Raw genomic sequence first — 17,780 nt, 5'->3', positions numbered from 1 at the left:
CATTGCCTGCTGGTGCCGCTCATGGTCAGACTCAGCCAGGAGAATGGCAGGAGCTGGAAGGATGGTTCATAGCGGAGCTACTCAGAAGATAGCCGCTGGGAGCAGTCTTTAAGGTACAATCCTGGGAGAGAGGGGTGGACCATAAAAAGACAAACTGCTGCCGGTAGCTACCTTCTGAGCAGCTCTGCTGGGAAGGGAGGGAGAAAAGTTCAGCTTCTCTCTGCCACAGTATTCAATGTGGCTGCTTCTCTCCTCCTTCTCAGGCTCATACATACAGGGCAAACAGGAGAAGGAGGCGAGAAGCAGCCAGGTTGAATGCTGGAAGATTTGGCTGGCCGAACCTTTATGTCGGTTCTATGGGCGTGGCTTGGTGGAAACGGCTTGGTGGGTTGCTGTGGGTGATGTCAAGATGGCCACACCCACTGAGTCACATGACCCCCCCTAAGCCATGCCTACCAAGCCACTCCCACAGAACCAATAGGGGAAAAAATTGAATTTCACCAGTGGTTTTAGAGTGTTTTGCAAAGCCACATTTTAGTCATTGGATGACTGGATGTATTGTGGGAAGTGAGAAAATGGTTTAACAAAGTTAAATCTGGTTAGATTTGTTCATCCATTCATTTATATAATTTATCTCTTATATAACCCTACTTTTTTCCTCTACCCAACCTATTGTGTTAACCTAGTAAAGGGATTAAAGGTAGCCCTTAACTTTCAACAGTTCGTTTAATGGCTATTCATAGTTACAACAGTACTGAAAAAAGTGGCTTATGACCATTTTTCACACTTACGACCATTACAGTATCCCCCCATGATCAAAATTCAGACACTTGGCAACTAACTCATATTTATGACGGTTGCAATGTCCTGGGGTCAAGTGATCTCCTTTTGTGACCTTCTGACAAGCAAAGTCAAGGGAAAAGCCAGATTCACTTAACAACCGCTGCTAACTTAACAGCTGCAGCAATTCACTTAACAAATGGCAAGAAAAAAATCGTAACATGGGGCTAAGCTCACTTAACAAAGGTCTCGCTTTGCAACAGAAATTTTGGGCTCAATTGTGGTAGTAAGTCTTCTTTAATTGCCCAATTACCTACCATTTAGGTAAGAGAAAGAGAAAGGAATAGCAGTGTATGATCAGAAGGATTATGTTGTTATGATTTTAACAAAAAAAATTTAAAACATACTTTGTGGGCATGAAAATGGCCTGATGCCTTGTGAAGTGTGTTTGTGCATGCATGTGTGTATGTTTGTGTATGTATGTTTGTGGAGTTTCTTTGCTGAGGTTTCTTTTCCTTTCTAGCAAGACTTTTTTCCACTCTACGCAGCATGGATGAGTTCAGACTGCCATTTTTTCCTTTGCAAATGTTTCTTTAGCGAAGTTATCAGAACAACACGGTATGCACCACACCGCAAACACACACCCCAGAGGGCCTGGTGATGGTGCCAGGTAATGCCAGATGTGTGGGGTTCTTAGTGCTCTCTGAGCTTGCAAACATTTCATTACCCAGCTAGGTAACATCATCAGTGCTAGGAGGGAGTGGGGTTTGCAGATAGGAGGAGGAGGAAAGAGGGAGAGAGAGAAAGGGAGAGAGGGAGGAGAAGAGGAGGGGGAGAGAGAAAGAGGGATACGGGAAAGGGGAGAGGAAGAGGAGGAAGACAAGTGAGTGGGCAGAGAGAAGAGGGAGATGGGGAGGAGGAGGAGAAAAACTGTGGAGTCCTTGATGCTCTCTGAGCTTTTGTTTTTTTCTTGCAGACATTTCATGACCCAACTAGGTAATATCGTTAGTTACGATGACCATCAATACTGAGAGGGCAAAACACACGTATAGAAACACACAGAAAAGCTCCCTTCCTTCTAGTACACATGGCTCGGTGGGGGTGGCTAGGTGACCATGTGACTGGATGGATGTGGCTAGGTGACCATGTGACTGGGTGGGCGTGGCTAGGTGACCACTGGGTGAATGTGGCCAACTCAATATCATTTCTTTGCCCTAAATACTGCTTTACGTATAAAAAATATTTTATGCATTTAATAACTAAGAATAAGAGGTACACAAAACTAGATTTTGTTACAATAGTTTTACAATATGAATGAAAAACAACACAAGACAAGAATTTTATAATAGGAATAAAAGCCATTTATGACAAAACTTCACAAGAGTTTGGCAATATGAATTTAAAACTATTAAATAATACCTGACAAAAAGTAAAACTTATGTTAGGTATCTCCAAATTGCTGCTTGATTGGCATCCTGCTCACTGTCACTTTTCTTCAGTTTTATTCAAGAATCATCAACTGTGTGATTTACTTGTAACCAGTTTTTAACTATAGGAATAGGGTCCCAATCCTTTAGAAGTAGGCCGATTAAACTGACAGTCATGTTTGCTATATTGGAAACTGTCAGGCAATTTCTGTTCTTGGAACATGTGACATTCATTTTTTAAAAATCCCTTTCTGCTTCTGCTGAACTTCTTCTGCTGCAATTGTTCTGACAATATTTTTAGCTTTTTGAATACTGTCAGGAATTGCTCTTCCACCTGCATAACTGCTTGCTGCTCTTCCAGCACCATGCAGGACATACTTCACGTGCTACACAAATGGGGAGGCAGTGTCCCCTCCTCTTCCTGGAGCCCATTATGATGCTGGCTGCAGCCAAATCGGCCAGTATCTCGGCGCAGAGAAAAGTCACGTCTCCCTGGTGCACATAGCACCAACAAGGGCAGTGGCCACAGGCCTACGGAGCCGGCTGCAGGGCAAAGCGAGCAGATGAGGGAAGGTCATGCCTCCCGAGCAGGAGGCAGGTGCAGGTCTACAAGGCCACAGCAATCGGATGAGGGTAGGCTGTGCCGCCCAGGCAGGAGGCAGGCACAGGCCTATGAGGCTTGGCGATTGGATGAGGGTAGGTTGCACCCCCTATGTGGGAGGCAGGCACAGGCCTGTGACTCGAGGCCGCAGCAATCAGATGAGGTACTGGCAGCCAGGTGGGCACAGGTTGACCACCCTTCCTGACCTCATTTCCCCAAGGGGGCACCCAGTCTACCTGTTCTGCTGCCGGAGCAATTGGGAGCAGACCAAGTGAGATAAGTGGGAGGCCACCACGCTGTAGGCAAAGGCAGGGAAAGGCAGACAAATAGACTGGACCCTGTGGCCACGTGGTCAACCCGAGGCAAGGGAGCCAAAGAGCAGCTGCAGCTTTGCCGCAGTATAACTCTAAGGCACCAGCAAAGGTGTGCAATGCCATTAAGTAGTGGTGGGGTGCAGTGGTGGGATTCAAATGTTCTGGTTTTGTGGACATGGCATGGCTTGGTGGGCATGGCAGGGGAAGGATACTGTAATATTTCCATTCCCTCCTCACTCCAGGGGAAGGTTACTGCAAAATCCCCATTTCTTCCTGATCAGCTGGGACTCGGGAGGCAGAGAATAGATGGGGGCAGGACCAGTCAGAGGTGGTATTTACTGGTTCTCTGAACTACTCAAAATTTCTGCTACTGGTTCTCCAGAACTGGTCAGAACCTGCTGAATACCACCTCTGATGGGGCGGGGAGGGGAGGGACAATGCCAGCCAGAATTTCTACTACCGGTTTGCCCTGGTGGAGTGCAAACCATTGTTCCCTTCTGCTCCAAAGACCCAATGTGAACTGCATGGGTCCATGTTGCTGGCACCATGGGCAGAACCAGGAGTGGCAAGAGTGCCCTCCAGGTGTCCAGAGAGACAGAACGAGACAGCTCCCTGCCCTCACTGGCTCAGCCAATCCACAGTGCTGTGATTAAGGGCCCGAGTCACATCCAGGCCAGGTTAGGGATGGTTCTTTACCCACATTGCCGATCCTACTGCTAGAGTTGTACCATGCACCCCCTCTCACACACAAACAACCTTTGGCACCAAGGCCTGGGCACTGCAGTCATGCTGGCAGGAAGGGAAGAAGCCAGGCCTCCATGAAGTGGTTGAGGAAGGGAAAGAGCTGCTGTTCTAAGCATCAGGATTGCTGCCCACGTTTGAGGGGACATATGGTTGGGTGGGTAGTCATTGGCTGTTCCTGGCCTGGAAGGCGGGGAGGATATGTTTTATGCTCTAGTTTCATCACCGCCTCCGCGACCAGTTGGGGGGAGGGGTTATAGCTTCAACTGAGGCCTTTAATTTACGTGGGCTTCTAAATCAGAATACCCAGAAGTAAGGTATAACACCCTCCCTTTAGTTACTTTTGTTTTTGGAAGTGTTTTATTTTCTGCCCTTGGGTGATTTACACATCTGTAGTGCCTGTCCACTCCGTCCCATCTCCCTAGTTTCCCAAGGCTGCTGCCATACACCATCAGCCCCTGTATGCTTGCTGACTCCTCTGCTGGCCATGCCCCCGGCTGATGACGATCTTCTCTAGGGATTATTTTTGGGCTAGAGCTTATTTTTTTGGGAAACATGGTATTATATTTTTGATGGATTTAGTTGGTTGGTGTGCTATGGTAACGCCTTGTGGTTCTAATAGTTCATAGCTTTTGTTGGTAGTGCTGTAGAAGAACGAATAATCAGGGACTTTTTGATAAAGCATTTATTATAAAGCATTTATACCAATTTTCTAAAAAATATAGGAATTGTCTACTTGCTAAACTAAATATGCTGCTACAAGGAATATCTCTTACAGTGTTTTATCTAGAGATTTTTGTAACCATAAAAGCAGAAAGAAACAACACGGGGCTTTACTAAATTAAATATTATGCTTCAAATGTAATGTTAACATTTAAATTAGGAACTATAGTAGAATCCATATATGAATCAATAAAAAAATAAGATCAGTATTGTTAATATGTAGTGCAATACACAAATAAATAGTGGAAAATATTATAGGCCTTTCCATCTTCACAATATCATTTAACCATGTCTGTATTTGAATATTACAGCATATTTCAAATGACTGCATAATTATATTGCTTTTAGTATATTCTTTAAAGTTTATGGTTAGATAGATGAATGCTGATGACTTTTATACTGTCACATAAGTGATGCTGAATCAGTGCCAAAAACCTTACTTTAAATAGCCAAACTACATTAAAAAACACTAAAATTTATATGTAAACACATATGCACAAACATTTTTTAAACTTAAATATGCTTCTAAATGCCTGCTTATATTTTAGCATTGAAAACATGATTCAGACATTATAAATCAGTTTACCTCCCCCATGTTCTCCAGATGGAGGATAATTCCCAGCCATCCCAACTTTTAGCCATACTGCTTGAAATAAGAGAAGTGGTAATCCCAATTTATCAATGGAAAAGGCTGCTATATGAAATTAATTGTCCAAAGATAGATATTTTACAATATACAGTATGGATCTATTTGAATCTTTATTCAAAAACATGAACGTATTCAGGAAATGTGAAGTTGACATATCCTATTGTTCACATAACACTTAATTTTTTTTCCTAAAGGGTTGTGATTTATATATCACCCCATCATTATAACATTCCCTTTAATTTAAATTTTAAACATATACTGGGTATAAAAAGTCTACATATGTATCTGAGCATTTTTATACGGATCATAAGGTCTAATAATATTATATCATTAACTTATTTAATCTATAAACTCTACACACAGAAGCTTCTGCTAGTGTTGGGGGGGTATCAGCTACAAGTCTTTTCCAAGCGAATCAATCTCATCAAGTAGGAAGTCCATGTCTTCACGGATCACCTGGGGATTAATGATGACCTGGCGGAAGAAATTAACTTTTCCACGATGAGGTTGATAACCCAGCATCATGCTACCCTTTTTCATCATTCTTTCTTTAATGATGGGTGCAACCTGAAATATAGAATTGAAATATCAGAATAGTTATCAAAGAAATAGTAGCATATGGAATAAGAATCACAAATAAAGAAAGAAGAGGGGAAGCAACCATTTGTGTGATTCTATGTGACTTATATTAAGACTCTTTAGGACTGAAGTAGCTTTTTAAAAAGTTAATCTATATATGTATTCCACTGAAATTTTCCATTCCACATTTGAGAATCCTTTACATGAAAAGCCAACTTGTTCACTGACCGGTCAATTGATTTCCTATCCGTGTTATGCAACAAAAGCTTTCTATACCCAACACACTCTAATTAAATAAATAAGGAAAGCAATACTGAAATTGGCCAAAGACCAAAGCAGCCTAATTCCAATTGCGTTTCATAGTGTATTTCCTATTTATTCTAAGCCCTTCAATTAAAAAAAGATATTTGATATTAAAAAAATAGGAAAGTATAACAAAGTAGTTCAAAAGTAGCAATACTGAAAAAGCATAGAATGGTGTAACCTTGTAGAGAGAAATCAATATGCATCTTTAAATACTCTTAGTGCATAATTATTAATATATACAGCTTTCTATTATCAAACTTACCCCAGTACATTCATTTGATTGACTTTGTTATTTTGAAGGAATAATTCTATAATAAGTAATACATTTTCTGTTGTGCTGCTTTTTTTGGTCATTAAAGTAAAAAGTAAACAGAATAATCTTAAGAAATCCCCCAATCAGTTAATGTAGTGAGTATAGGAACATTTGAATAATAACAAGAAAAAGAATTATAGGAGTTCCAAAACCCAGCAAAGTGAAAATAGGCAGTTAATAAAAGAGAAAAAAAAAACATAATTGTGTATATGCATAGTGTCTCTCCAGCAATAGAGCAATGGTTTATTTGAAAGGCTGGATAAAAGTATTGTACTCTTTGCTCTGTGGCATCTTTCATTTTACCAACATACAGGTAATCTTTGAGTTACAACCATTCATTTAGCGACTGCTCAAAGTTATGATGGGGCTGAAAAAAGTGACTTACAACTGATGTTTATGCTTACAATCATTGCAGTTTCCTTGCAATTATGTGATTGTGATTTGGGTGTTTAGCAATTGCCATGCATTTTATTATAGTCACATCATTCACGATCAACATTTGTGACCTTATGAGACAGTCTCTGACTAGCACAGTTAATGGGAAAACTAGCAAGGAAAATCGCAAGTGATGTTCACATTTTGTCTTAATAATTGCAGCAAAAAAGATTGTAAAATTGGGTGCAGTCATGTGATGCCTCACTTAATAACCACACTACTTAACAATGAATTTTCTAGTTCCTATTGTAGATGTAAGTAAGGGAATACATGTAATCTTCTAACAGCAGGTAATAGGTTTATTCAGAATTAGATACTATGTTCAATCTATGTTCCTCCTGCTAGCTACACCCTTATTCAGAAATGTATTTTAGTTCTACAAATATTGGGCACATTCCAGGATGTATTTACAATACAATATAGTCTTTCCTAACTACAGGAAAGGAGAACTCATAGTTCAACTGCATGTGGGGAAACCATAAGGCTCATAAATGCCAGCAGTGCAGCTCCATTAAAATTACAGGAAAAAAGTCACCCAAGAGAAGCAAAACCAAACTTCTCAGCCTCTGCTGAAAACTATAGCCTGATAAGTAGGCATTTAGAAAATAAATACTTGCCTTATCTCTTCAACATGCTCTAGGGAGCTTCTTTGCAAAGAACAAATACACTGCTGACTCTGTTTTGCATTCATTTTCTAGGCCTGAACAAGTCAGCAGCAGTCTGCTTCATGATCTCTGGTGTAAGTAGGGTGCTGCCCAATTTGACTTAATAGTTTTATATGTCTCTTGCAACATTTGTAAGAATAATTTCACTTGATAAAACTTAAATATTAATTTTATATAAATATTAAACATCCACAATATATTTTTCAGTTAAACCATATGTTTAATACTACTCCATAAATGTATAAGGCAATTGCTTTAAAAAGGACATCTATAATTTTTATTTTCATTTGCCTCTGCTTATTTCTATTTATATCTACAGTAAATGTGATTTTTATTTAGACTTCTTTTTAGGCTTAATGGATATTAATGGTAAAACTCAGGAGAACACAAGCTTATCATTGAACTGGATGTGCTTTTACAATTGTCCAGTTGAATCATGAATGCTATTCGAGGGCCTGGAGGTTTAAGGCTCTGGATGGGAAGAAACTCAACTCATGGCAACACAGAATCACTCTGTGTTTTGAAGCACCAAAACCCAGGCGATATTTCATCTTTGACTCTGGATGGGGTGGCATTCTCTTGAACTATGCAGATTTTGCGGACTCCATAGCTGGGAGAAGGGGGAGCTTTCCCCAGATTTGTCTGGCATGCCATTTGTGCCCTTTCCAGGAACAGGAAGCCTTTGTCATTGTCACCCACGTCTTAATCAGTTCCTATTTGATTACTGCAATTAGCTTTATATGAAACTTCCCTTTAAGTACAACTGGTCCAGAATGGGGGGGCATGGACAGTGATGAAGGCCCTTATGTTTACTTATGTAACACCTCTATTGCATAGGTTTCAACCCTGTTTCCCTCTAGATGCTGGTTATTATCTTTAAAGCCTATATGGCAAAGACCAGTTTATCTGCAGGATTGCTTCTCCCTAAGCCTAAGGACATCTAACAATTCTACATTATCAGATAAAGTATCAAGCTCCTAGTTCCTTTTCTTAAACATTGCTATTTTATGGTATCTTGTAGGAGTGCCTTTTTCGTAGCAGTCCTGCCCTACAGAACTCTCTTCCTCTTGAAGTTCAGCAGGCTTCTATCCTCCTTACCTTCCAAAAAGCAGTTCAGACCTGGTTTTTCCTTCAAGTGCTGAGATAGGTTGAGGTGGATAAGAGGATTTAATGAGGAACTTTACATGTGAAAGCTTAACTTTGGTGCTAGGTTTTAAACATATTATGTTGTTTTATTGGGAAATCTTACAGTAAATAAATGTAAGATGGGTGGATATATAAAAAAAATTAATTATATGAATAAATTTCTAATTCAGGCAATAATGCAAGCAAAAGAAGAAAGATTATGAGGAATGCTGCTGTTTCAAGACAGTGAAAATTCATAAAATTCTCATCCCAGAGAAATACCTATTAAATTCCGCAGAGTTTCCTTCAGCTTTCTTGGTTATATTCCAAGATGATATGCACAGATTATTAATTTATGTTAATTTGAAAACTGTATGCAATGCTGGTTGCAATGCTTGAGGGGGGAAAAGTCTACAGGGGGGAGGGGGCGCTCTAATTGTAGCACCTCTTATTTCTGCAAATGCCATTGGCCTATTTGAATTGCTCAGCTTTCCACTGATAAAATAGAATGTCAAATATTTTATAACAAAATGTGACCACATTTTTAAAAACCCTAATTTTACAAGACTTTCTATTGCGAACATCATCAGTATTATGTCCTGTCCTGTTAATTTTAACTATTTTTTTAAATGTTAGTGTTATATTAATTGGGTTTGTTTTTTGGATTGTTTCTAATTTTGTTAGATATTAGCATATATCGCTGTAAGTCTCCACTCAGGTCCGCCGCTAGGGCGGGAACTAGGGATCATTCTGATTGGTCAAGAGGCGTACCCGATCCCTATAAAAGGGGAAACCTCAGACCACACACTAAGCTGGATCACTACTTCTATTAATAAAGAGCTGTTAAGTCACTACTTGTCCGGAGTCTGTTCTCTCATTGCCCGAATCTAACACTGGCGACGAAGGTGGGATCGAGAGACAGATAGGACGAAGACGCTACCTCCAGAATCCAAGGATTCGATCCAGCCTAGGAATTCGGCGGGAATTCCGGCAGCCATCTCAGCGCGGCAAATTCAAACGCAGACAAGATGGCGATGCACACTCCTCCAGCTCCGTTCGATCCACTGAACGACCATTGGGAATCCTACATGATCAGGTTCGAGTGTTTTCTCGAAGCAAACGAATACACGGGAGTACCGGACTCTCGCAAGAAGAACATATTCCTGAGCTACTGTGGGCGAGAAGTCTTCGAAACGGCCAGAGACCTCTCTGAGCCAACCCCTATACAAGCGGTATCATGGGCGGTGCTACAACAGACTTTACAAACGCACTACGCGCCAAAACCTTCCCGCCACGTTCACCGCCAGGAATTCAACACGAGGAACCAGAAGGCGGGAGAATCAATCAACCAATATGTTGCAGCGCTATGGAAAGTGGCCACGCATTGCGAGTTCAGGTATCTGGACGAGCAAATCCTGGCAAGACTCATATGCGGGTTGAGAGACATCTCTCTACAGAAGCGGTTGTTGGCCAAGTCAAACCTAAGCCTACAGATTGCACTCGATGAAGCAAGGGCGTCCGAATCAGCAGACAGATCATCCGAGACCATACAACGCGGATACAGCGCAACCCAGACCGGAACCAGACACGCCAGAGTTCACTATGAGGACACCGATCAAGAAATCGAGGAGTCAGAATTCGAGGACAGTCACCGTATGCGGAGCAGTCACATGAGACCGGTGGGGAAACCTTAATTCCGTTTGCCACCATGTGCAAGTTGCGGAGGGAACCACCCCCGGTCTACCTGTCGGTTCAGAAACGTTGTTTGCTCGCATTGCGACAAACTGGGGCACATCGCAAGAGTGTGCCGGAGCGAAGTCCCTGCCTCACAACGGCAGCCTCCGATGTACCGCCAACAGAAGCCCAACCCAGGGGCTTGGCGAAAAAACAAAGGGCGCCCAGAGAGAAACCAAAGGGAGTTTGCCGAGAGAGAATACACACAAAGAGCTGAAAGGGCGTATTACCAGAGAGCTGAGAGAGAGTATCCCCAGGATACTGATGCAGAGAGAGAGTTGACCCAGAGAGAACCATTGCGAACCTATCTCACAACGATAGGTCAGGTCCGCACCAAGCGGCCTAAAAAGCTGAAAATCACTGTCCTCCTGGAGGACTCCCCTTGTGAGCTGGAAGTTGACACTGGATCATCCCTGACGATCATTTCATGGTCTGCCATGAAAAAGGCAATCCCTAGCCTTAAAAAGCGCCAACTGCATACACCAGACATCCTGCTACGAGACTACCAGGGGAACAGGGTCCCCATCGTGGGTCAAGGCACGTTTCGGGTGCAGTTCAAGGACATCGTAGCCCAGCTGCCTGTGACCGTCGCCAGCGCGCCATTACAGAGCCTCCTGGGATTGGATTGGTTTGAAGCCCTGGGGCTAGAAGTCACCGGAATCAACGCCGTGGAGAACAGCAGCGCTGAACAGATTTTTAAGGAGTTCGAGGATGTGTTCAGCCATGGTCTTGGTAAGTATGTGGGTAAACCTATATCATTCAATCTAGACCCCAACGTGGCGCCAATCCGACTCAAACCAAGGAGAGTGCCTTTCGCACTCCGCCCCAAAATTGATAAGGAGATAGATAAACTAGTAGAACAGGGGATCCTCGAACCGGTGGATCACGCGCGCTGGGAAACGCCCATCATGACCCCAGTTAAACCAGATGGGTCAGTCCGCATCTGCGCGGACTATAAATGCACAATTAATGTCGCCCTACAACAAAGTGCATATCCTGTGCCAGTAGTCCAACACCTATTGCACTCGTTGGGGCCAGGAAAAATATTTGCTAAATTAGACATGGCACAAGCTTACCAGCAACTGCCAGTGGATAGCGCCACAGCGGAGGCCCAGACTATAGTGACGCATAGGGGCGCATTCAAATGCAACTGGTTGCAATTCGGTGTAAGCATCGCTCCCGGTCTGTTCCAGAGCGTCATGGAACGGCTTTTGCAGGGAATACCAGGGGTCGTCCCGTATTTTGACGACATCTTGGTGTCAGCTGCAAACGAGGAGCAACTAATAAAAAGAGTTAGAACTGTTTTGGCCAGAATTAGAGAGAAGGGTCTCCGCCTTAAAAAAGAAAAATGCCAAATTAACGTGCCTAGCGTAGAATTCCTGGGATATAGAATCGATGGTTTGGGCATACATCCAACATCGAAGAAAATTAAGGCGATCCAGGACGCCCCCACACCACGTAACCAGACCGAGTTGCAGGCATTCCTCGGACTACTTAACTTCTACAGCGTTTTTCTGAGACAGAAAGCGACCGTTGCTGAGCTGCTACACCAACTCCTCGCCAAGAACGCAAAATGGACATGGGGACGTTCCGAGGCAGCAGCTTTCGCCGCAGTCAAGCGCCTGCTCACCACCGACTCGCTGCCACTGGTCTTGACCTGCGACGCATCACCTTTCGGCGTCGGCGCAGTTCTCAGCCACAGGATGCCGAACGGAAACGAAGCGCCCATAGCATTCTACTCAAGGACTCTTTCATCAGCCGAAAGGAACTACAGCCAAATGGACAGAGAAGCGTTAGCCGCTGTGGCAGGAGTCAAACGTTTCCATGAGTACCTCTATGGCCGCGATTTCGAGCTCATCACAGACCACAAACCACTACTTGGTCTTTTGGCGGGAAACCGCCCCACACCAGTCTCACTTTCCCCGCGCATGACCAGGTGGACTGTTTTCCTGGCTGCGTACTCCTACAAACTGATACATCGACCGGGTTCCACACTAGGGCACGCAGACGCACTCAGCCGTTGCCCACTTCCAGAACTTTTAACAGACCCCACTCCCGAGGTACCGGTTTTATTAATCGATTGTTTGGACTCGGGACCTGTTTCTTCTTTGGACGTTGCTAGGTTTTCTGCTAAGGACAATGTAATCAGACAAGTACAAACTTGGGTATGGAGGGGGTGGCCAAAGGGAAATGTGGGACCCAAATTCAAACTGTTTTGGTCAAAGCGCGATGAATTGTCGGTTTTACAAGGTTGTTTATTATGGGGGGATCGAGTTGTTGTTCCATTCGCATTGCGAAGAAATGTATTAGAAGCGTTACATGTTGGGCATCCGGGGATCGTAAGGATGAAAGCGTTAGCTTGGAGTTACGTTTGGTGGCCAAATATGGACAAAGAGATAGAGGAATGGGTAGCCACTTGCGATCCGTGCCAAGAGTCTAGACCAGCACCCCCTGAAGCGCCCGCCACAGAATGGGACAAACCAAAACCACCTTGGTCGCGAATACACATCGATTTCGCAGGGCCAGTCCAGGGACAAACATTCTTAATAGTTGTGGATGCATACTCCAAATGGTTGGAAGTAGTCCTAATGACTTCAATCACGGCAGAGGCAGTCATTAAGGTACTACGGCGACTTTTCGCCACTCATGGTCTGCCCGACCTCCTAGTCTCCGATAACGGGCCCCAATTCATGGCCATGCAATTCGAAACATATCTAGCAAGTCAGGGAATTCGGCATGCCCTTGTTGCGCCATTCCATCCGGCCTCGAACGGACAGGCGGAGAGAATGGTGCGATCTGCAAAAGAGGCCCTCGCTAGGATGGGCCCAGGTGATTGGCAAACACGCATTGATCATTACCTTCTAATCAACATATTACCCCCAGCACCACGACGGGTAGGAGCCCCGCTGAACTCCTCATGGGCCGCCGTCTACGGTCTCACCTGGACCGACTTCACCCAAATTACTCTGCCACATCGCCCCCAGACTCTACAAGCAAAATTCGGAACTTTAGCATAGGGGATTCAGTATACGCCCACAACTATGCAGGGGGGACGCTGTGGATGCCGGCAAGGGTAATTGGTATCACGGGTCCACGATCATACTTGCTGGAACTAGAAGATGGTAGAAATTGGAAAAGGCACATAGACCAACTCCGGGGTCGCCTAACACACTCAGACCTTCGATCAGCTAACGAGGACTATATTCCGTTGGAAAGTCAGCAACCCGAGAGCCCAAACACAGAGGATCACAACACCCCGGAGCCCGGAGTGGAACCAGAGATCAACAACAGAGCGGAACAGCATCCAAGCGATGAAAGCCTTCCACCCCCCGACTGCGGAACAGAACTAGACAAACAAGCCGATCTCACACCCACTCCAGCTCAACCTGAACTCAGACGATCCACCCGTGTAAGACAGAAACCGACGTACTTAAAGGACTTTATTACTAACAGGAACACTCCGTCTAAGAAGGGAGGGGTGTTAGATATTAGCATATATCGCTGTTAGTCTCCACTCAGGTCCGCCGCTAGGGCGGGAACTAGGGATCATTCTGATTGGTCGAGAGGCGTACCCGATCCCTATAAAAGGGGAAACCTCAGACCAACACTAAGCTGGATCACTACTTCTATTAATAAAGAGCTGTTAAGTCACTACTTGTCCGGAATCTGTTCTCTCATTGCCCGAATCTAACAAATTTCCTTTTAACTTTTGTAATATGTGTTTTTTAATGCTGTATGCTGCCCTGAGTCCTTTAGGAGAAGGGCGGCATATAAATCCACTAAAACAAACAAAACAAACAAACAGTATTATGTAAGATTATAAAGAACAGCTCACAAACATTTGAAATGGACTAAGTACTCAATTCTGAGAAAATATTGGGAGGTTCCCAAGATATTTAATTAATTTGAATATATACTCTACAATGAAAACTTTGGATGATTCATCTATCTTTGCTATTCCTGGGAGTTTCACTAAACCACTAAATAATCTTCACTGGGATGCATTCATTTAATAAATATTGTTATGTGGGCCAGTATGCCGCTTTAAAAATTGAAAACAAAACCCCCAAATTTCAAATGAATAGTTCATATACCAGAGAAGATTAAAAGAAGAAGAAATGAAGGTTAATATTATACCAAACCTCGGCTTCTATCATCACAATTTATAATGACTACCAAAGGCATTATTTTCTGATTTTGAATTGTTGGCCTTTATTTATATGCTTAAAAAATCATTCAGATAAATAAAATACCATGTATATTTTGCTTTTATACTTATTTTGCAAAGCTGATTGCAGAAGAATATATAGGCTTTCTTCTTCTACACCAATTAAAACCAAACTGGGTTCATTTGTTAGCTGTCACCCTGATTAGAACAAATGCAATATCAAATATTGGCATTCCCAAGCACAGCTTTGGTCCGTTTGCCAAGACAGACAGTAAAAACACAAACATGTTTTTTTTTCTGTCTAGAATTTGTTCTGGTCCCACATTCTTAAACCACTAATAAATTACTGCTGTCCATGATTACAAACAGAATTTCCCTTGTGCTGTATCTTACAACAAAAGGGAAGGATAAATGTAGTTGTCAAATTGCAATTAACTACTTCCACTTTTTCAAAACTGTTGGATATTACTGAAGGAAGAAACTGATGTCTGTATTTGCCCAGACAATGCTATTTAGGAAGTGTATGTGTGTGATCTCATTAGGAACTTACAATCATAGTTTCCTTGACAGTAGCTTTGATTTAGCAGGCATTATATAGAGTATACCAGATTCCCCATCAAGTGCCTTTCATGGGCATCTGTGGGAAGTGGTGGTGGACAAGAATGATTTAATTATAACTTATATCATTATTTGTGCCGGATATCAAGAAACAAATGTTTAAGGGTGGCATTATTGTGCATGATGATGTTATTCCATGCATCCATATTGCAATTCCATTGCAATTTGATGCAGATGACACTGGTGCTTTTTTTTCTTGAGGAGATATTTTGCAGTAAAAGTTTTGAGGAAATTTAGTTTATAGAATACATATTATGGATTATATATTGAATAGAACACACATTTAAATAGAATCAAGCTCCTTAATGTTTAGAGACAGATGCTCAAGGCCCAAAAGAACAAAGTTTACTAAGGAGTCTTTCATGCTATGATAAAACACCTGCTGAGGGGATCAATATAGTATTTTTCAGCATCACCAGTCAGACTTGAGATGAATTTCTCATGTTTTCAAAAACTATGAAGTTAATAAAGAGGTTATCGGAGGATGAGGGGTGAACCCACTGGCTGGGTGAGTAATAGACTTAACAAATGTTAATAAACAGTAATGAGTAGTTTAATTCTTGGTGTTTATTAGAGTTGTGAAAGCATTTCAAACTCAAAATGTTTCAAGCTCAATATGGTCCATTGGAATTCACAATATTTGGTTCCAAAGTTGAGTTACAGAAAATGTTCCAATACTGTTCCAATAGTCCATTGCAAGTTTAAAGACCCTGTCCTGAACTCATAACAGAGCCTTTTGAATTAAAATGTTCCAGAATGGTTGGAACAACTTGGAACAGTGTAAAAACACTTACAGTACAGTTAGTAAAAAAATAACTTTTGACTCAAAGTAACAAGAGTTTTCAATTTCAATTGCACATCCCTAGTGCTTCTCCTATTTTAAAGAGGGATGCATCGTCTCTAAAGCATCAGGCACACAATTAGCTCTTAGATAAAATGTTGTTACTATAGTCACAGATGGCTACAACGGCTGGTCTTTTTTCAGCTTAGGTTGATACGAGAACTCTAATATGAATTCTGTGGATTATTTTAGTAATCAGTTTTTTGAAAACAGCCCAAATGCTTAAGCAGTATTTAGTTTATGCACTGTTTAGAGGCAAGATAAGCATTTTTGTTTGGCTGTCTATTACATTTATGCATCTTGTACACATTATTCTATTGTTCAAAACAACTCCCAGAAGTTAGTCTTTCTGTGATGACCATCCAGTCCCAAAGAGGTAAAGTCACAATTTCATTGTAGCTAAAGAAGCAGTTTAGTGTGTGCATTATATATTTGGGGCTGAATAATATATGAATATGCATGCATAGAACGGTTTTTTAGTCCAACTATTCATGTGGGGTATACTCTTCCTAGATATATCTTTCCAAAGGCCTTCCTCAGCTCTGCAACTAGAGATGTCAAGGATGGAGAAGCAACATGATGGGTATAGCATCACTATCTAAATACCACCCTTATTGTAGGTTCATGCAATGTTAATGTACACACAATAAAGGCAGGGCTGGGTTTGTGATGCGGCATCCATCATCTTGCAAAGTTTGAATCCCCTTAAAAGGATATAAAGTGAGTCCACTATATACAAAGCACATTCTCCGCCAAGTAAATCATGGAATGTTCTAGGTCCTGTAGAAATGAAACTTATACAAATAAATGGTTACAAAATTAACTGAAGAAGTAACGCATCAATGCATTCATTCAAATAAATAAATAACAAGACACACATTCAATCAGTCTATTTTTATTATGGACCAGCAAAGAAACACATAACCTATTGGGCTTGGAATCAGAAAGGTATGCAAAAGCCCCACAAACTCAATTGCCCTGTCAGATATATTAGGCTAGGGAATAAAAACTTACTTGGATGCATATGAACATATCAGTAAAGGACAGGAGACAATGAAACTGCTAGCTGCCCAGAATCATGCAAATTAAATGGGTGCCATATAAATAAAATAAAATAAAAATCAATATAATAAAATAAATTAAATTTAAAATATAGTAACATAATAAAATAAAGTCTTAGCAGAAGCCATCTACCCCTCAAATCCCAAATCTTCTTTTGCTATATTATTAGAAGACAAACCAGGGCACTGACCACTACTTCTTCTACACTGCTATAATGCTGTCATAATCTCACTTTGCCTATATCCTTTTTCTTGATAGGGGAAATATTTGGCTGCTAAATGAGTCATTATATTTTCTAAGAATGCCTAAGGGGCATTGATAGAAATGCAAGAAATGCAGATTCTCAATTTAAGATTAAATTGTTTGTTTTGCAACTAAGGATTTATGGCTGCAACGAAAGACCTTCTATGTATATATGTGAATAAAAGGTAAAAGGTCAAGAGTCCTGGCGGATTTTGCTCTGCTAGTTGTTGCCAATTATTTGTCATTGCAGTGTTCATCTCCATTTCAAGGCCATTGAGCCATTGATGTATGTGAGTAATGGAATAAAAAATAATTGTATTAGTTTAGTATTAGCATTAGGTTTGGACTCTGGAAAGACTGTAGTAAATTCCTTGCTGAAGTAAAGAAACAGGTTACTATTACTGATTAATGCCATTTCACAACCAAAGGAATCATTATCTTCATCCCTGCTCAACC

The 17,780-nt window shown here is 41.8% G+C and overlaps 1 protein-coding gene across 3 annotated transcripts in view; it reads right to left on the bottom strand.

The window, feature by feature from the left end:
* Positions 1–4,517: 4,517 nt before the first annotated feature.
* The window catches only part of GADL1 (glutamate decarboxylase like 1), a 455,870-nt gene continuing 442,607 nt past the window's right edge, over positions 4,518–17,780 (bottom strand). For all 3 annotated transcript variants that reach the window (XM_081971302.1, XM_081971300.1, XM_081971301.1), the window contains exon 15: positions 4,518–5,802. In XM_081971302.1, coding sequence (XP_081827428.1) covers positions 5,629–5,802 — 174 coding nt within the window. In that variant the 3' untranslated portion in view covers positions 4,518–5,628. The remainder of the gene's footprint in view (positions 5,803–17,780) is intronic.

This window comes from Natrix helvetica (assembly GCF_964273705.1).
Source record: "Natrix helvetica genome assembly, chromosome: Z".
NCBI classification, from domain to species: domain Eukaryota; kingdom Metazoa; phylum Chordata; class Lepidosauria; order Squamata; family Natricidae; genus Natrix; species Natrix helvetica.
Note: the sequence above shows the minus strand (reverse complement) of the source record. Positions and strands in the feature narration are given on the sequence as shown.